Source organism: Lutra lutra, chromosome 7 (assembly GCF_902655055.1).
Source record: "Lutra lutra chromosome 7, mLutLut1.2, whole genome shotgun sequence".
NCBI lineage: Eukaryota > Metazoa > Chordata > Mammalia > Carnivora > Mustelidae > Lutra > Lutra lutra.
Genome location: NC_062284.1, coordinates 87087968 through 87110024, shown reverse-complemented (window position 1 = coordinate 87110024; position 22057 = coordinate 87087968). Strand labels below are relative to the sequence as shown.

Sequence of the window (22057 nt, the reverse complement as noted above, 5' to 3'; positions counted from 1 at the left end):
CCAATAGCAAAAAGGCTGGCCTGGATCTCAGATCAAGTATGTTACTCAGTCCTCGAAGAGAGAACACTGTCAGAGATCTGAGAAGCTAACAGTTTACAGAAGTCCAGGTCAGATAGAAGCAATGAGTACAAGGGAGTCAACGTGGGCCAGGAGCCATCAACAAACACAGCTTCCTGCTGTATCCATGAGCTGAAACTCTGCCAGTTGCTCACTGGCTGGTCCATCAATATTGGGCTCAGAGACCAAAGCAGAGGGAAATTTCCAGAGAAATGGTGAAGGAACAAAGTTTCTGCGGACACATGGCATCCTTCCATGACCTAGATGAGGGGGCAAGCAATAGGGGTAACCTATAGTAAAGGGACTGACAGAAAACACATGGGTCTGGGTTTTTAATCAGCTCAAATATACTTTGGGATGAGTTACTTTTCACAGTCAAGCTTTGGCTTGATATATGAGTGTATATACACAGTCTGGTTCTAACCATTCAAGGGGGCCAGCAAGAATGAGTATAATTAAACAAGCTTAAAGGTCAGATATAAAATGGTAAGGATAATTCTGTGTTAACCACATTAAGATTAGTGGGAAAAGATCTCAAACTATAGGAATAAGATTATTTTTTAAAGTTTTCTCCATAAACTTGTTTTAAAATAATAATTCTTTCATGGCTACAATTTTGCACTAAGTTAGTTTAGATTAAGATTTTTCTAAAAAGAAGTTAGGCAAGCTATACTAATCTATTATCCTAGACAAATACTCCCATAGTTGGTTTTACTGCCTCCACCAAAAGGTGCATCCTATTACCTCTGTTGGCAATACATACAAATTTCAAATCCAGTTGTTAAAAGGCAAATAAATCTCTTTAAATGGTGAAACTTTATAATCAAAGTGAAAATCAGTATGCAGTAAAATACTATACCAAAATAGTGTTTCACCTGCTTATATACTTTCTAGAGATAGAAGTAGAGATAGAAGTCACTTAGGTCATGGCCAGAATGGTGCAGTGTTGTATCCTCTCTAGGACAGTGAAGATTCATATGCTTTGAAATCAGCAAATGTTTCAAAAATGTATAAGCAATGTCTGGTTCTTGTCAAAAACATTTGTCAACTTAGGAAACACCTATCTGAAGTCTTCTAAAGATGAGCTAACAAAAACAGCTCCACATTTTTTTGCAGGGAAAACTCAAGCATAAGTAGCATGCAGGAACTCAGGACTTAAATGGCATATCCTCCCCCAGGGTTAGTCTCTGTTCCACTCTGTCACTCTGCTTACATAGGCTGTTCCCAAGGCTTTTCAGGGACAGTAAGTCACCACACCAAAACATCATTAATTTAACCCTTTTTCAGAACCAGCAAGTCTTTATAATAATGAAGTAAACAAAACACTTATGACTCTCTCATGAACAGGAAAGTCTTTACTTTTCAAAGGGAATAAATTTAATGAATTTTGTCATCTGAGGATATCTAAAGAGAAATAAAGCCTAGAGCCTTTTGCAAACTATTTTGTACAACCCTTCAGTTATAAGAAAGTTGCACTCTGAACACTTAAATATGAGCATACTTGGAACTTCCATTGCTGTCATCTTAGGTCCATGCACCTTGGTTTAAAGAGTTATTTATTCACTTTAGAGAGACAGAGAGAGAGAGATTGCACAATAACAGGGGGTGAGGGAAATCTTAGGCAGACTCCCCGCTAAGCGGGGAGCCCAGCACTCGGCTCCATCTCACACCCTGAGATCATGACCTGAGCAGAAATCAAGAGCTGAATGCTCAACCCACTGAGCCACCCAGTTGTCCCATGTCCTAGCACATTTTTAAACATGCTAGCTACTATCACTTTTAAGTAAGGAGAAAAGTTAATTATTTCTATGTGTTGATTCCTGTATAAGGGCTCACGCAGCATAAAAAAGTTGATTTAGATTATTCCATTCATTAAGTTGAAATTTGAAAACAGTTGAATTTCAGCAATCTATTTGAACTTTTGAATGGGTGATATTTGTTTTGAGCAGAGGTGGTTTTTTGCTGTTAAATCACTTCCGAAAAATAACTTAGCAGATTTTATTTCTTTCCATTGAAAGATTTCATTTAACTATCAAATTGACTTAGTTTTACTTCATGTCCTTAAGTCAGCCTCAACTTTAAAATATAGTTTAAACCAGTCATATATTTACACTATTGAATACCCATATACTAAAATGTAGGGAATTCTTCTTTAGCTAAGACTTTAACATATTTTCAATGGTGAATAAAATAACAACTTCAGTTAGTGAAATTACAAGATTAAGGCCAAAACCAGAATACATTTCATAAACTTTAACAAGTATTGATTAAACAAGACCTTTTAAGCACTTTTGGAGGCTTGGATAATTCATCATACACAGTTGTAAGTTTACTGTGCTTCAATCTTTTCTTCAGTCTCGTCTTCTTTTTCTTGGGATAAACAATGTAACTAATGCCAGCTTTTTTAGATGCTTCAATGAGAGAGAGAGACAGATCTCTCAAACTCCTTCTGTCTTGAATGTTATCTAAGATGGTATCTATATTTTCTTTCTCAAGGGGTTCTTCAGTTTCATTTTGCTGAGCCTTCCAATCCTCCAACTGCTTTGCTTTCTGAAATGCAATGTCTTTTATATTGCTTTGCATGTCATCCTTAATCTCTATTGGCATTGTGGCCTCCTCCTCCTTCTTCAATTCAACTGCAGATTTTACTCTCTTATTAGCAAGGAAACAAAGATAGAAAAACTTAAAATCAATTTAGTTGCTAGATGCTTGAAACTAATTCAGTTACAATTATTATTCATGTAGTTTGGTCACTTACTGAAAATTTTAAATTGTATTCTTGATGTTTTTCAAAGTCAGCTTATAAAGTTAACAGTAGGTTGGTTAAAGCAAAGTACAATAATTTGGTTATATGCCATTTTGTTAGCTACATAAAAATAACACTATAAAGTAGATATGCATTAACTGTTTTTTATATAAACTGTTATTTTATATATTCTTAATTAAAAGAGAATGCTCTTTACATATTCAAATAAAGTACATACTCTACTTTTACTTTTAACTAAAAAATTGGTAGAATGGGTAAAAAATATTAAAGTACTTTATCCTATAAAACCAATTTGTGGGCCTATTTTCAAAAGCACTTTAACAACATTGAATTTCTATACAACAGTATTCAAGTATCTTCTAAAATAATTTTCCATACTTACAAGCTTAAGAACAAAATTCCAACCTAATATTGCTTTTATCTAATCATCAGGGAATCAATTTAACTTTTAATAATAATATCAATATAATAATATACCAACAATTATAAATAATTTGCAATAACCATGTATTAGTACTTGAAATTCTAAAAACTCATTATTAATAAGAGATTAGTTCCAATCCTTTGATATAGCATTTCCAGCTTATTGAGCCACTATCAATAACTTAACTGCATTTAAGTTTGTTAATAAATAATAATTTGCTATACAAATGTTTTTCTTTATTGTGAAGTTAGGCCCAAATTCCAAACATAACAATTTCACACAAGCTAGTTGTATTCTTTAAGATACCCTAAAGTATAATAGAAATATTGACCCTCTATAACTTACCATACTTCCCCCATCTCAAGAAATTATATGTAAGTCACTATGTAATTAAAATAGAGAATAGGGTTATACATAGACTATAGAATATATGTATGTATAATATAGGTATATATCAAGAAATACAGACACATATGTATGTAAGTATGATATATATAATCAATCTGAGGAAAACATGTGCCTGAAAAAGAAGTAGAACATAAGATACTCATATTTCCCCTTGCTGACTACATATGAATTACACAGAGAGGCCATATGCAGCTCTGTCAAACACTCAGGAAGGAACCACTGACAGAATCTATAATTATAAAGCAGAGCTACCAGAATGAGTTTGGGGTTCTTTCCTACCTTTACTAAAATATTATGTAAAATATTATATGATATTATGTTATATTTCATAATACTATGTAATATTTGGGTTTGGGGTTCTTTCCCACCTTTACTGAAATATTAGGTAAATATTACAAAATATTATATATTATTACATAATATTATATAATAAAAATATTACAAAAACATATGTAAGTTTAAGGTATACAATGTGATGATATGATACATGTATATATTGTGAAATGGTTACTACAATAAGGTTAGTTGACACCTCTATCCCCTCACATAATTACTATTGTTTTTGTGTGGTGATAGCACTTAAGATCTATTCTCTTAACAACTTTCAAGTATATACAGTGTTGTTATAGTCACCATGCTGTACATTAGAACCCCATAATTTATGTGTCCTATAACTGGAAGTTTGTACCCTCTGACCAACATCTCAATCCTCTCCTTTCCACTGTAGCCCCACTGTCCATTCTATGTTTCTATAAGTTCAGCTTTTTTAGATCTCTCATATAAATGAGAACAGAGAGTATTTGTATTTCTCTGTCAAGTTGCATAGTGTCCTAAGGTCCAGCCATATACTTACAAAAGGTAAAATTTCCTTCTTTTTTATAGTTATATTCCATTATTTATATATGTGTATTTAACACACACACACACACACACACACACACACACTATAAGAGAACTGTAGCCCAATATCCCTGATTAATAAAACTGGAAAATACTCAAGAAAATGCTAGCAAATGTAATTCAACAGCACATTAAAAGGATCATACAACATTGATCATATGGGATTTATCCCTCAGATGCAAAGATGATTCAACATACACAAATCAATAAATGTGACATATCATATCAACAGAATGAAAGATAAAGACCATGTATGATTGTTTTAATAGATATAGATAAAGCATTTGACAAAATTCAACATTCTCACATGTTAAAAACTCTTAACAGATTTAGTATAGAAGGAATATACCTCAACATAATAAGGTCCATATATGAGAAACCCACAGCTAAAATTAGGATCAGCAGTAAAAGACTGAAAACTTTCCTGCTAAGATCAGGAACAAAAATACTCACTCTCGCTACTTAGTATTGGAAGTCTTAGCCAAAGCAATCTGGAAAACAGGCATCCAAATTAGAAAGAAAGCAGTAAAAACTGTCTCAGACAATTTTATTTGCAAATGACATAATCTTATATATAAAAGACAAAACTCTAAAGACTCTACTCTGTTAGAACTAATCAATGAATTCGGTAAACTTGATTCCAGGGTCCTGTGATAGAGCCCTGCATCAGGCTAGGCTCCCTGCTCAGCAGCTTCTCCCTCTGCTCTCTGCTCTCACTCTCTCTTGCTATCTCTGTCTCTGTCTCTGTCTCTCTCTCAAATAAATAAAATTAAAAAAAAAAAAGAAAAACCCATACACATACACAATGAGAAATCACCTCAATCCTGTTAGGACGGCTATTAAAGGGAGGGGTTCCCATCCAAGACAACAACACAGCAAAACCCTGAACTAATTTTCTCCACAGAACACACTTAATTATACCTTTTTACAGAATAATTTCTCCTGAAGAACTGAAGGTCATCTGAACAGCTTCTGAATAATCAAAGACAGAATGACAAAAAAAAAGAATAGCAAGAGAGATAGACATGGTAACGGAGGGACCCTCCACCCCTGATCCTGCAAACAGCAGTGGAGAGGGATAATACTGAGGAACTGGAAATAGATTCAACTGTCCTTGGACACAGGAAAAAAAAAAAAAGCCATGGTTTATTTTTTTTTTAAATTTTAATTATTTATTTGATAGAGATCACAAGTAGGCAGAGAGACAGGCAGAGAGAGACAGAGGGAGCCGGCTCCCACTGAGCAGAGAGCCTGATGTGGGGCTCAATCCCAAGACTCTGAGATCATGACCTGAGCTGAAGGCAGAGGCTTTAACACACTGAGCCATCCAGGCGCCCCAAAAGCCACGGTTTAAAAGAGCAACTAGCATATAAGACAACACTGGAACTCTGCCAAATGGAGGAGGAGCTTCAGGAAGTTCTCCAAGTCAGAGGAACTAGAGAACAACACAGTTTCCATCCATCCTCCACCTTAAAAGCCAATCCAGGAGCAGAGTCTGAATACCATAACTGGTGAGTCCCGTCATTACAGTGAGCTTATTATCTCAGTAAGCCCAGAGTCCACAAGTCCACACCAGCTCCTGTAGTGCTAGGGAACAAAAAATAAACCAGGATTTTTGTTTGTTTTAGGTGTTTTTCCATTAATTTTTATCTTTTTTTTTTTTATTTGTCTCATTTTGCTTTTATTTTTGTCCTTTTAGGGTTTTTTCCTTCTTTTTTCTTCTCTCTTTCTTCTTTTTTCTTTTGTTATTTTCTTTTGTTATTTTATTATTTTCTTCTTTCTGTAAAAAGCCATGGTTTAAAAGAACAACTGGCATATATAGCCACAGACACAGCCAGTCAGCAAAAGCCACCAACCATACAGAGTCAACACAGGGGATACTGCACACAAGACCATTCCTTCAAGTTTAGAAGTAGCTGTTCCATCTAGTACGTAGAAACAAAGGCAGAAAGTCAAGCAAAATGGGGAGACAGAGGAATATGCTCCAAAAGAAAGAACAACAACAAAAAAACCTCAGAAAAATAAATAGATGAAACAGAGATAAGCAATATGTCTGATGAAGAATTTAAAGTAATGATCCTGGGGCACCTGAGTGTCCCAGTTGTTAAGCCTCTGCCTTCAGTTCAGGTCATGATCCCAGCATCCTGGGATAGAGCCCTGCATCAGGCTCCCTGCTCAGCGGGAAGCCTGCTTCTCCCTCTCCCTCTCCCCCTGCTTGTGTTCCCTCACTCACTGTGTCTCTCTCTGTCAAATAAATAAATAAATAAAATCTTTTTTAAAAAACGACATAAGAATATTATGAATAAAAATATGTAAAATATAGCAATTTATGCATAAAATGTACAGGAGGGAGTGAAAGGGGAAAAGAAAGATGTTCTTTTTCTTTTTCTGTTTTTTGTTTGTTTGGTTTCTTTGTTGTTGTTGTTGTTTTTCCAGAATGTGCTTGAAATTAAATGGCCATCAATTTTGTATAAACTGCTACTTACTCTGGGTATTATATATGAACCTAATGGTAACCACAAACCCAAAACCTATGACAGATACACAAAAAATAAAGAAGTAGAATAGCTAGTATAAAAAAGACAAGGGACTGGGGCGCCTGGGTGGCTCAGTGGGTTAAGCCGCTGCCTTCGGCTCAGGTCATGATCCCAGGTCCTGGGTTCGAGCCCCACATCGGGCTTTCTGCTCAGCAGGGAGCCTGCTTCCTCCTCTCTCTCTGCCTGCTTCTCTGCCTACTTGTGATTTCTCTCTGTCAAATAAATAAATAAAATCTTAAAAAAAAAAAAAAAGACAAGGGATACTGAGTGCTGGCAAAGCTATGGGGAAAAGGGAAAATTGTACACTATTGATGGAAATGTAAATTGGTATAGCCACAACAGAAAACAGTATGGAGGTTCCTCAAAGAATTAAAACTAGAACTACCCTAGATCCAATCCCACTTCTGGGTACACACCCAAAGGAAACAAAGTCAGGATCTTAAAGAGATATCTTCACTCTCTTATTTCTTAGAGCTTTAGTCACAATAGTTAAGATATAGAAACAACCTAAGTGCTCATCAATGGATGAATGGATAAATAAAATGTTATATATATATACATATATATATACACATATATATACATATATATGTACACACACACACACACACACAATGGAATATTATTTAGCCATTTAAAAAAAGGAAATTCTGCCTTTTGCAATAACATAGATGGACCCTGAGGACAACATGTTAAGTAAAATAAATAAGTTAAATAAGTCAGACTGTGAAAGACAAATACTACATGATCTCACTTATATGTGGCATCTTAAAAACAAAAACAACAACTTGTAGGTACAGAAAATAGATTGGTGCTTGCCAAAGGCAAGGAGTAGGTGATGGATTAAATGGGTAATAATGGTCAAAAGGTACAAAACTCCATTATAAGATAAATAAGTCCTGTGGGTGTGACTATACTTAAAATACTGTATTTTATATTTGAAACTTGCTAAGAGAGTAGAAGGTTCTCATCAAAAGAAAAAAAATGTGTAACTGTGTGTGGTGATAGATGTTAACTAAACTTAGTTCAGTGATCATATTGCAATACATACAAATACTGAATCATTATGTTGTACACTTGAAACAAATATAATGCTATATGTCAATTATGGGCCAATAAAAAAATCTTAAGGATAGTGTGATTGTACAGGGATATAAAACAGAGGAATCAAAAGGTCAGTAAGAAAACAGAATGTCAGAAATGACATAGAAAGCAGGCTAACGTGAAGCAGGTTAAAAGCAAGTTACAAGCAAGTAAGAAAGAATTAAAAAGATTTATAAGATTTCAGGGAGAAAAAAAGCTGGAAGCTAGTTGTCAATGCCATGGAAGGTAAGAACTAGCTCCTTCAAAAAGCCTGTGGATTATTGGTGCAGAGGAAAGTACACTGCATTTAGTAAGGGGGGTGTGGGTCGAAGTTCTAGCTCTGCCATTTATCACTTTCTGACCTTTGCTTTTTCACACATAAAACAAGGATAATATCTGCCTTGCCTTCCTTCTCTCAGAATGTCATGAAGCTCAAGGCCCGACTGGAATAGTGTCCATAAAAGTGCTTTGAAATTGTGAGCCCAATACAAATGTAGGTCAATATTATAATGACTTGACTTAGACCAGGTAAAGTCAAACTATGAACATAAGATACTCCCAAGAGCCTGCCAACAATCTCAAATCGGCACCACCAAACCAGTTTTACAGGAGCAACCAAATACACACTTGAACCCAAACTTTTCATCAATTCTGAATGAATCAACTGACTACATTATTTCAGGAAAGCAAACAAACAAACCAAAAAAAAAAAAAAATCAGTAGTGATTATTACTGGAAATATAAACATTTCTCTTGAATAATAAAAACTAAGAATTATCATACCTTTAATTGTGGCAATGGTGTACTGAAACATTTTTGGATATTTTCAAATGATGCAGATTTTCTTAGGAAAAAAAACTGAAATAATCAAATGATAAAAATTCATTGACTATAGATACTATTTGGTAAAGTAAAATATCATATGACAATTGACTAATGATAACTGCTTAGTTAAAATATACATTCTAATTGATTTTAAAGTCACTGACTTCACAGAGAGGAGCAGAACTGAAATTCCATCAATTAATTAGAAAACTGTATAATAATAGAAATTGTCTTATTTTTTAAAATTCAACTTGATGCAACAAAACTTACCAAAGTGTTCTGGTTGGTGCGAGTAGCACAGGTATGTATAAATCTGCCATGAATATCCTAACCCATGAATCTCCTTGGTGAGGCTGCACTAGTGGGACATGAAGCAGCTACTGTCCTCTGAACAGTCAGCTCTAATTATGAGCAACCTCAACATTTTACTCCACCAGACCATACAAATAACCATCACTTGTCATGAGAGCTATTATACTGAAAGAGCTGGGAAATACTACTTTACTAGATAGTGTAGAAAGTTCAGGGGAAAAAAGTGACATGTTCCATGTCCTCAACCAATATAATGGTGGAAACAGAAAGAATAGAAATAACTGTAATCCAAAGCAGCTGTGACACTGACTAAAGATGGCATGAATGGATCTGGTGTGAAGAGAACATAGGGGAGGGAGAAATCAATTCTCAGTGGGATGGGACCTCAACAGACTGGCAGGAAGAGGTAGCACAAGGCTTGCCTGTGAATGATAGCAACATTTCCGTAGACTGAGATAGAGCTGAGAATATTCCAGGCCAAGGAAACAGCCTAAACAAGCCCAGAGAAATGTTAAAAGGCAGGGGATTTTAGTCCCCAAAGACTTGGGTGCAGGCAGAGTAGAGCGTATGTGGAGGTACCACAAAAGCAGAATATAATGGGAGGTAAGATAGAAAGTATAGATGAGGCCAGGTTATGAGGCTCAATGAACCTCTTGACTTTATTTGGTAGGTGGAGTTACTCAGTTTGAGACATGAGTGACATAGGATTGGAAGGATTGGAAGAAGCAGCTACTAGAAATGAGAATATGTGACAGGTAGGTGTGAGTAGTGTTACTACAATAGTCCAGAAAGTATAAATGGCATTCCAAACTAGAAAGGGACATTCATTGGTTCAGTAATTTTTTTATACGATAAAGCAGTAACCATTTATACGATGGTTACTGCTTTAGGTGATATGGATAAAACAGTGATGAAGAATGCTATGATGCCAGGCTGGTGAGGAATAAAAAAGGTGAAACACACATAAGGACAAATACTTAGTAAGTAAAAAAGTGATCTATGTTAATTAGAAATATTATCCCCTCCAGAAAAAAGTATCACCTAACTGTATGGGGGATAAAGGAGGGGCATAGACAACTTTTTAACCTAGTTAACTGACTAGAATAGGATTTGATTTGTCCCATGGCACCAAGACTGTGCCATTCAGCATCCCAAGATATCACCAAGGGGAGCAGAGATCTGAAGGCACTAATGAAAGAAAAATAAAACTGTTTATTTGTCTCCCATAAAGTTCAATACACTTATTAAACCAGTTATATATACTTTATACTTTTCTTCTTCTCTCAGTTTCTCTCAATCACTATCTCTTTTCTCTCCAATTATGTTTATTACTTAATTAGCTTACTTGATTACACGACAAAGATAACAAAGTCATGAGCATGAGTCTAATCACCACCTAGAAAATTCAGTTTTACTTTTTCATGGCCAAAACCAATCATTTGGGTCTAAACATCCACAGACATATTTCTTGAATCATATAAGACCTAGGCAAAGTTCAAGACCAGAAATTTTCAAATTTTTAAGAAAGTCAGATATTCTGCTATTACTTAGTAAATAGCTTCTTCTAAGCATCACAAAGACAACAAACATACTTGAAAAAGAGGATATATGTCCTCAGCAAAGATACCAGTAGTGAATGTTCTGAGGCATTTCCCTAAGGAAGCACCAAGAAATAATTTCCAGAAGTACTAGAAATAATATATCTGAGCTATTGGCAGATAAAGCAATCAACCCACAATTTAGAATAAAAATTGTACATACCCTAGTACTTCTGCTATGCTGATTTAAAATAATGACACTTTCCTTGCTTTCAGCTGAAAATCTCTCAGTTAAAATTCTGCTTGTTTGAATACTCTGTAATAAAAAGATAACAGTTTTAAATTATACTTTAAAAAGCTTATGATCATTGTTACTTCATAGTACCTTTATTACCAAAAGAGAAAAGCATGGAAAAAGTAGAATTATAGACAACACTTACCAGAGATACATCAAAAGTTCAGCTATAATAGGCTTAGTATTTAGCCCAAACCCACAATTTGGCTTTCATGTTGGCCATTAGCCAAATAGATATTCTACCTTACTTCTGGTATCACTAATCTTAGAAGCAATCAATTATACCATGATCTCATAGCTTAGCATTGAATCTATTTAGTATATCAATATCAGAATTATGAATATGACTTATTTGGATTCATTGTCAATATAGGACTATTTACTGTCAAATACAGGTAATCATTCTAAATTTTTATTGGAATGAAAATCTCACTAAATGTTTATAATTCAAACTCTTTCCACCAATTAAGTTATATATGTATATTTATTGTTGTAAGGGTGAACTGCTGCAATCATTACAATTATTATCAAATGTGTTATCCTTCTATCTTTTAATCAGTGATTTGGATATATAGAAACAACTAAAAGATCTAAGTTTGACATCCTGGTGTATTTATGATGAATTAAGTTATGCTGCTACTTTGCTTAAATGTTTAGGTCTCAAACAAATAACATTTCAAATGAAAAAAGTATTTACTCAGTAGGAAATTATCTTTTAAAAAATACCATGAAATTATCATTGAGAATGGAACAGATATGGAAAAGGCTGTGGGTAATTTAGGAATCACCAGCATTGATTTTTATTCATGTTCTATTATATTTTTATAATGTAGCTATAGCACAACGTAAGGTAAGAGAATAATGGTGACCAAGTATCCTTCTACTTTGTTTTATTAAACCAAGGATACTTGGTCACCATTATTCTTCAAAGATAAACTACGTGACTCACAAGAGATTTTGGAACTATTTTGTCATATGTTTATACAAAATATTCAAATATGACAGACTATTGACAGAATTATTATACATTTAAGGAAATGCTTTTAACAATAAGAAGGACAAAAGCCTTAATACTGTATTTTGCAGATATCAAAACAGCAAAACTTACTAATCATCAGTGGTCACTTTTTTTTCTTTTAGTTTCTTTTTTTTTTTTTTTAAGAGAGAGAGAGAGATGAAGAGGGGCAGAGGGAGAGGGAGAGAGAGTCTCAAGCAGACTTCATGCCCAGGGCAGAGCCCATCGTGAGTCTCAATCTCACAACCCTGAGATCATGACCTGAGCTGAAATCAAGAATCAAATGGTTAGGGGCGCCTGGGTGGCTCAGTGGGTTAAGTCTCTGCCTTCAGCTCAGGTCATGGTCTTAAGGTCCTGGGATCGAGGCCCACATCAGGCTCTCTGCTCAGCAAGAATCTGCTTCCCCTTCTCTCTCTGCCTGCCTCTCTGCCTACTTGTGATCCCTCTCTCTGTCAAATACATAAATAAAATCTTTAAAAGAATTATTTAAAGAATCAAATGCTTAACTGACTAAGCCACCTAGGTGCCCCAATGGTTGCTTTTTTAAAAGAGAACATGGTTCATATGGAACCATATCTTGGAACCTACCAAGATATTGGCCAAACTAATGTGTCTTGAGAGAGAAACTATTGCTTATATGATATCTGATGTAAAAATCCTCCTGCTCTACTCCAGAGCTATTGCAAAAACTGGTATTCACCCAATAAAAGTTGGGATGCAGGTAGAAATGGAACCAGTTTTGCTATTTTAAAAGCCAATTATGGGGTGCCTGGGTGGCTCAGTTGGTTAAGCAGCTGCCTTCGGCTCAGGTCATGATCCCAGCGTCCTGGGATCGAGTCCCGCATCGGGCTCCTTGCTCGTCGGGGAACCTGCTTCTCCCTCTGCCTCTGCCTGCCATTCTGTCTGCCTGTGCTCGCTCTCTCTCCCTTGCTCTCTCTGACAAATAAATAAATAAAATCTTTAAAAAAAAAAAAAAAAGAATAAACTAATATAAAGACATTTGAAACAGAAAAACCAATATTTTCACTAATTGCAGACTTCCCATTCCCCTTAAAACAAATTCTAAAGTATATGTTTCAGGCAAAAAATAAAATGATTTCAGACAATGTTCTGAAAAACTAGGGGAAAATAAAGAAAAGAAGAAAAGAAAGGGATAAGCATATGGGTAAAAATACAATAAATATTGTATAAAATGATAACAACAATGTATTGAGGGTTTTAAAAGATAAAGATCTAAAAATATAATGAAGTAAAAACATATCAAGTCAAGAAGGGGTAAATGGAATTGAAAGGTTTTAAAGTCATTGTATTTTCCTGGAAGAGTGCAAAGGTACTGATTAACATAAGATTATAAGTTAAAGATGTCTATTCAGGGAAACCACCATAAGAATAAGAAATAGTATATATACTTCCAAAATAGGGATAATAAAACACAATTTATCAAAATAGTTGAAAAAGTAAAAATAAAACCAGAATATATTATATTTAGATCACTGACTTTTTTTTTAAAGGAGCAACAACAAAAGATGAATTAATAAAGGGAAGAAAAGAAAAAATAAAACAAACAACAGCAGTGTCAATAAAAAAACATGAATAATATGTCAAGATAAAATAAAAAACACCAGTAATCACAATATATATAAACATGGTAAATTTACCTTTAGAACAGGGCACACAAACCTTTGTATCTACATACCATTTCCCATTCAAAGGAAAATTTGAACAAAGGATTCTTTGAACAAAGGTCTGATTCCAGTTGGGATGCATGAAAAGTGTCCTGGGCCATCTTTTTATGCCAGAAAGTCCTTTTGGATCTTTTTTCCTCTAGACATTAGGTATGAATAAACACCAGCACTGACTTACTTTTGGACCATCTTTCTAATGGGTTACTCCATCACCACCAGTCCCAATAATAAACCAATTTTAGTCCTACTACAATTCTTATTTCTGTTCAGAAACTTCTGCCTACTCTCAATTCCCTGTACTCACATTTTCTAAATACAAACAGAGAAAAATACATGCTTCTACTTTATAAACATAGGGTTTGGAAAATATTGCACTCTTTACAGTATAATGAATAACATTGCATATTACTTGTATCGCCCCCTAGCTGGGCCATTTCCATTAGAAGAAGATACTACCAGTGGAGGCTACAGAGAGAGGGAGTGATAGGTAAACCTTCAGACCATGATATAGTCTGACACCTGTGAAAGGGGAAGATAGAGGAAGGAGTGAGAAGGAAGAACTTCAGATCACAAAGCAATTCTGAGATTCAGCCAGGCAGATGAAAGTTCTTGAGCCAAAGCCACCTGTTGAAACAATCCCCCATCAAGGAGGTATGGGTCACCTCTCTAGCAAACCCCTTGTGCTCACTCACTGGCTAAGAGAAGCCTAGAGGGAAAATGACCTTAGAGTGAATGCCTTGATAGATCTACAGGACAGCAGCTGGAGGCTGGCAGTCAAGTATGCTTATGTCAACAGATTCTTGAAGGAGATGGGAGCATCACATTTGCATGGATGCCATACCTACTTCTGCAAATTAATATTCACCAATCTTACACTAAGGCAATCTTTTATATACTTTACGTTATGAACCTTTTCATTTTAGCCCACCACATATTTTTCCCCAAAAAACATTATCTTCCTGAATAAATAAAAGGATTAAGCTATACTTAAGTAAAGGAAATGCAAATATACACAACAATCGTTCAAGACTTAAATTACACATGTACTTTGACCAAGAATTCTCAATAGAAAAATATACGTATGTATACAAAGATATATGTGCAAGTATGGTTTGTGGGAAGGTTGTCTTTGTTTTGTTTTTTGTTTGTTTTCTATGATGCAGCCTCAGCTGAGATCCTAACTAAAACCACGTGAGAGATATTGAGCCAGAACCTCCCAGTTAGTCCAGAAACTGTGGATTCCAGATCCTCAGAAACTGTTGTGAGATAATAATAGTTTGTTGTTTTAAACTGCTAAATTTGGGGATAATTTGATTTGCAGCAATGAATAATTAATATACCCTTTAAAACTGGGTTAGTGGCTTTTAGCACCAGGAAGAGGTAAGGAAAAAGAGTAACAGAACAAATGGGAAAAAGGGGACTTTTTTGAATGGGGACATAATTAGTACCTCTCTGGGTTCATAGGAGAGTCAAATGAGATAATACATGTGAAGTGGCTGGCACAGTGTCTGGCTCATAGTAAACACTCAATAAATGAGAATCAAAGTATGTTTTAAACAAAAAACTCAAGATGCAGAATAATATATATTATATTATTCCACACATATAAAAACATTAATTTCCCCACACTTGCATTACATAAATGAAAAAAAAATGTCTGAAAGGATACACACACTGCACTTAATATTAGTAAACTTCAGAGAGAAGAGAACTGGGAAGGGACAGCATTCAAGGTAGGGAGTGCTCTCTATGTCATGTGCAGCTGTATCATTTGAATTTTTTCTACACTTAAGTATTCATATAATACTTGTGCAAGTTCTTAAGTAATTTTAATTGGCCTTGTTACTTAGAACAGCAAAAGCAAAAATATTGCTAAAGAAAATAATGGTGGTTTAACAAGAGGGAGAATAAATAAATAAAATTTTTAAAATTTTTAAAAGATAGAAACCACAAATTAATAATAATAATAATAAGTAGTAGTAGTAGTAGTAGCAGTAGTAGTAAAAATAGTAGTAGTAGACCAAATTAACCATATACCACTTACACAGCTCCTCTGAAACCAAACAAAAACAAAGAAAAACAGCAAAGGATTATAATGAAAATATTCCTGAATACAAACAGAAAAGAACACAAGGCTAGCCATATTACAATAGAATTCCAGCATTAAAAAAGCCAAAGTTGTTCATTTAAAATTGATGAGACAGAATTCATAAAAAAGGTAAAACATTGCTAAATTCATAATAAGGATAAAACAGCTTCTAATCACATAAAAGAACTACTGGTAACACGTGAAGAAATAGGTAAGACTCAACTGCTGAAAATCCCCAACAGGTTTTTTATTTTTATTTTTTTAATTTATTTATTTTTTAGTAACCTCTACATCCAACAGAGCTTAAATGCACAACTCCAAGAGCAAGAGTTGCATCCTCTTCCAACTGAGCCAGCCAGGTGTCCCCACACACACAGCGTTTTATAGAACAAACAAAAGATGAAGAGAGCAAGATGGCGGAGGAGTAGCAGACTGAAATGACATCAGATCCCAGGAGTTCAGCTAGATAATTACCAAACCATTCCAAACACCTACAAACTCAACAGGAGATAGAAGAGAAGAAGAGCAGCAATTCTAGGAATAAAAAATCGACCACTTCCTGAAAGGCAGGACATGCAGAGAAGTGAATCTGAAGCCACAGGAAGATAAACTGGATGGGGGAGTGGGCAACAGCTCCCGGCAAGCAGCAGAGCAATGGAGCACAAAATCAGAACTTTTAGAAATTTGCTCCAGTGAGGGACATTACTCCAGAGGCTAAGCGGGGGTGGAGCCCTCACAGGGACATTGTGGTCTCACGTCCCACAGGGTCACAGAAAGATTGGGGGAGTCTGAGTGTGGCAGAGCTGTCAGGTATTGGAGCAGGGAAGCTGACTGAAGAGACAGAGCCGAGGCATGAGCTTTCAGATTGGGGTTACCTTAAACTGTGACCCAAGGCACAGTCGGGTCCCTGCTCTTTGGAGGAGGGTGAAACAGGTGATGGGGATTAAAGAGTATATTTATGATGATGAGAACTGAGTAATGTATAGAATTGTTAAATCACTATATTGTACACTTGAAATCAATATAACATTGTATGTTAACTATACTAGAATTAAAATAAGAAATAAAACAAATAAAAAACACTGAACCACCCAAAAATTGGAAAAGAAAAATGCTTTTTTCAATGAGTTAAGCATAAATTATTCCAATATTCTTCTGTACATAGGTTTGCAAACATTTACATCATAATGAAGGAAGATATACTTGAAAGCATATTATACTCAGTGTAGTTTCAATAAGCTAAGCACAGGATTCTTTTTTTTTTTAAGTTTTTATTTAAATTCTAGTTAGTTAACATACAGTATAATATTATAGAAAAGAAAAAATTCTAATTGTCAACCAATTACCTTCACAAATAGTTCAAATGTTCCACTGAGTTGTTCCAAATTTTCTAGATTATTTCTATGCTATATTAATTTCAGAGTATTTTTTAAAAATGAAATGCTACCCAATTAACTTTTTGAAGCAAGAATAAGCCTAATAAAAGGGTCCAGTAAAGAAAAAAAATGATATTACATACATATCTCACCATGAATATATTATTAAAAATAAAATGTTGCCTAAAAGAATTCAACATAATATTTAAGCATAATACACCATGACCAAGTAATCTAAAAAATGTAAAGATGTTTCAATATTAACATGCAGAATAGGTCAAATATGAATATGATTCCATCCATGCCTTGGTTGCAAGGAAGGTAAGAGGTAAATTGATTATTCCATTCCAAGCAACAGCATATATGGACAGAATTTTTTTTAATAATTTTATTTATTTTCAGCATAACAATATTCCTTGTTTTTGCACCACACCCAGTGCTCCATGCAATCTGTGCCCTCTCCAATACCCACCACCTGGTTCCCCCAACCTCCCAACCCCCGCTGCTTCAAACCCCTCAGATTGTTTTTCAGAGTCCGTAGTCTCTCATGGTTCACCTCCCCTTCCAATTTCCCCCAACTCCCTTCTCCTCTCTAGCTCCCCTTGTCCTCCATGCTATTTGTTATGCTCCACAAGTAAGTGAAACCATATGATAATTGACTCTCTCTGCTTGACTTATTTCACTCAGCATAATCTCTTCCAGTCCCGTCCATGTTGCTACAAAACTTGGGTATTCATCCTTTCTGATGGAGGCATAATACTCCATAGTGTATATGGACCACATCTTCCTTATCCATTCTGGACAGAAATTTTTAATTTAATTTTACCTTGGACTCTATTACACTATTACCTTTCTCATTTTCTCCCTATGACTTCCTCAACTACTTGTTTTATTGTTTTCTAATATGAGTTTTAGTAAGCTGCCTTAAATCACATGCATATAAAATAACCCTAAGTACCATTAAAAGATTATGCACAATAATGTTCATCACAGAACTGTTTTAAGAGGAAAAAAAATAAAAAGGAAAAAGAAAGAGGGGAGAGAAAAGAAGGAAGAGGAAGAAAAATTTTAACCATAAAAGAAAATGCAGGCCGTAATCGTCTTGCAGAAATTCTTCACCAATAATAGGTGAACTTGGTTTGCGTCTCTTGATTTTTCTAAGTTTTAAAATAATCACTATAACATAAAATGAGAGAAAACACTGCTTAAGAAAGGAAGAAAAAACAGTGATAATCATATTGGGTGATGTTAAGCTTTTTTTTTTTTTTAAGATTTTATTTATCTGACAGAGAGATCACAAGCAGGCAGAGAGGCAGGCAGAGAGAGAGGAGGAAGCAGGCTCCCTGATGAGCAGAGAGCCCGATGTGGGGCTTGATCCCAGGATCCTGAGACCATGACCTGAGCCGAAGGCAGCGGCTTAACCCACTGAGCCACCCAGGCACCCCTAAGCTTTTTTTTAACATTAAATTAACTAAAAGTTCACTTTAAAAACCAATGACATGAAGATCTTATATATCTTGGAACTTCAGTCAAATAAAGTATTTTTTCAAAAAAAAAAAACAGAACAATCTTCTTGACTGGCTAAAGTAATATGGATAAGTATAATGCTATAGTACCATCTTGTCATTCTTAATTATGCCAATAGTTGTCTGACAATTTCCATAAAACTATCCAGTAAAATTTAATGTCATGATCAATTACACCATTTAATTATTAAACAACAACAGAGAAAAGTCATTCTGCAGGTTACCTCATATTCTGGATATAGAGTTTCCTTCATAACAGATACTGGGGCAGAGAATTTGGGTGAAGTTAGACTCCAAAACAACTTCGTACATCCTGGATAAGCAGACACCTTTGAAAATAAAATAAGTCTATTAGAAACTAACAAATAATCTGTTGTTTAAGAACCCAAACTCCTATCAAAAGTATTTCTAGTGGCCCAGATAGTGAGTTGATTGGTTCCATAGCCTCTGAAATTCTGGAAAAGACAACTTTTCATACCCATCGGATTAGCAGAAATGTCAAGTTGGCAATTCCAATTTATGCTGAGAATGTGGGGAAACTACTAGAACCACACTGGAGGCAAGCTGGCCATTCCTAGGAAAACAGAAAATGTGCATACCATATGAACCAGTAACTTCACTTCCAGTTATATATTCTAAGAAAATTCTTATACATTTGCATGAAGAGACATGTACAAAAATATTAATATAGGGGCGCCTGGGTGGCTCAGTAGGTTAAGCCACTGCCTTCAGCTCAGGTCAGGATCTCAGGGTCCTGGGATCAAGCCCCACATTGGGCTCTCTGCTCAGCGGGGAGCCTGCTTCCCCCTCTCTCTCTACCTGCCTCTCTGCCTACTTGTTATCTCTGTCTGTCAAATGAATAAATAAAATCTTTTAAAAAAACTAATATAGCTATGAAATAGCAAAAAAACAAAGCCCAATCTAAATGTCCATTAATAGAAAAACAGATGAATAAAATATGACATAGTCATATAACTAATACTATAGGGCTATTCAAGCCCCAAAATTACAAACCATAGATGGATCTTAGAAGCCTAGTATTGACAGTATAATAAGGAAGTTTTAGAAAGATGGAAACAAAATAGTGTCCCTTATATAAATATCTCTAGAACACACAGAACTATAGTATTTATTGTTTAGTGCCACAAATATATCTATTAAAGTATAAAATCATGGATGAGGAAGACCGGAATTATAACAGTAACTGCCCTTAAGTAAGGAGGAAGAGAAAAAGAATTAGAAAAAAGTACAAAAGGACGTATTTTTCAAGTTTACTTTAAAAATCTAAAACAAGTATGACAAAAGTTAGCATCAATTTTTTTTAAAGATTCTATTTATTTATTTGACAGACAGAGATCACAAGTAGGCAGAGAGGCAGACAGAGAGAGAGAAGGAAGCAGGCTCCCCACTGAGCAGAGAGCCTGATGCGGGGCTCGATCCCAGGACTGGGATCGTGACCTGAGCCAAAGGCAGAGGCTTTAACCCACTGAGCCACCCAGGCGCCCCAGTTAGCATCAATTCTTGATGAAGTGTCCCCAAGTGTACATTAGTTTGGTTTCTATAATTGTTTGTTTATTCAAACTTTTTCAAAATAAAACTTAATCAGGCATAGGTGAATTTTTAGGGAGGTGAAATTATTCTATATGATACTGGAATTGTGGCTATATAACATGCATTTATCAAAACTTACTGAACTTTAGAGCTCAAAGAGAGAAACTTTATGTATGTAAATTTTTTAAAATCATTTAGGAAATCAAGAGGAATCCCAGGATAGAATGCAGAATGTAACAACACAATCTAACTGTATTAGAAATGTATGAAACAACCTCACTGAAGGGGTTGGGGGGGAGAGTTGTTGACCTTAGTAGCTTTGGAAATGAATACAGTTTACAAGAGTAAAGGCAAAAGAAATTGTACATAACACTGAATTTAGTTGTGAAATTGTATCTCGCAGAAATATGGGTTAATAATTCTGATACTTCTCTACTGGAATTGAACAGTTAAGTAAATAGATGGAAGACGGTAGAAGCCAGGGTTATTGCTATTGGATTGGGAGTTTAAAGAAAAGCAAGGGAGGAGGTTGGAATGATCATGTGGTAATGGATTAGAGTTGAAGACATCAGTATAAACTCTTACTTAGCTTAATTTAGACACAGATGGTTACATATAGAAATATTTACAGGAGTTGGTATACCAAACATATTTCCTTGCTGTGTCAGCTGAGGAGGCCTGGTACCAACAAGCACACCTAATGCCTAGATCTTAGTTTCTAATCACATTCTCCAATAAAGGCAACTAGGGTTTCTTATATAAATGGCTGAGTCTATGGACTAGGGCAGGAAATACATAAGATGAGCCTGTTTTTTTTGTTTATTTTTGTTTTGGGCTTTTTTAATTGTGTTATGTTAGTCGCCATTCAGTACATCATTAGTTTTTGATGTAGTGTTCCATAATTCATTGTTTGCAGATAACACCTACTGCTCCATGCAATCTGTGCCTTCTTTAATACCCATCACCAGACTCACCTATCCCCCACCCCCTCCCTTCTAAAATCCTCAGTTTGTTTCCCAGAGTCCATAGTCTCTCATGGTTCATCTCCCAATCTGATTTCTCCCCCTTCATTTTTCCCTTCTCCTAACGTCCTCCATGCTATTCCTTATGTTCCACAAATAAGTGACACCGTATGATAATTGACTTTCTCTGAGCCTGTTTTTGAAAAAAGTATTTTAAAAAAATCCCACAAGGGGAGCCTGTGTGGCTCAGTTGTTAAGCATCTGCCTTTGACTCAGGTCATGATCCCAGGGTCCTGGGAAGAAGCCCTGCATCAGGTTCCTTGCACCGCGGGAAGCCTGCTTCTCCCTTCCCTACTCCCCCTGTTTGTGTTTCCTCTCCCACTGTCTCTCTCTGTCAAATAAATAAATAGAACCTTAAAAAAAAACAGAATAAAAATAAAAATAAATTTTAAAATCCCACAATAATGGGATATGTTAGAAGAGACATAGAAGCCAACTGAAGGAACTCTTAATAACCAAAGCTCAAAATATGTTAGTAAAACAATAATAATAGTAATAAAGTATTATTAGAATATAACTTAAAGTACAACATAACCATCCATGAGTCATACTGATACAAATAATTGAATGAATAAATAAGAATAGACAAATCTGTACAAATACAGATTAAATTTTATGTTATACTCTACCCTCAAGAAGGTAGAGCA

The 22057-nt window shown here is 35.2% G+C and overlaps 1 protein-coding gene across 5 annotated transcripts in view; it reads right to left on the bottom strand.

The window, feature by feature from the left end:
• Nucleotides 1-22057, bottom strand: part of TTC6 (tetratricopeptide repeat domain 6) — a 225790-nt gene that overhangs the window by 62453 nt on the left and 141280 nt on the right. For 4 of the 5 annotated variants that reach the window (XM_047739120.1, XM_047739121.1, XM_047739123.1 and 1 more), the window contains exons 8-11: nucleotides 19062-19166; nucleotides 11075-11167; nucleotides 8960-9034; nucleotides 2336-2709 (exon numbers count right to left, since the gene is read on the bottom strand). In XM_047739120.1, coding sequence (XP_047595076.1) covers nucleotides 2336-2709; nucleotides 8960-9034; nucleotides 11075-11167; nucleotides 19062-19166 — 647 coding nt within the window. The remainder of the gene's footprint in view (nucleotides 1-2335; nucleotides 2710-8959; nucleotides 9035-11074; nucleotides 11168-19061; nucleotides 19167-22057) is intronic. The other variant, XM_047739122.1, reaches the window with a different exon arrangement.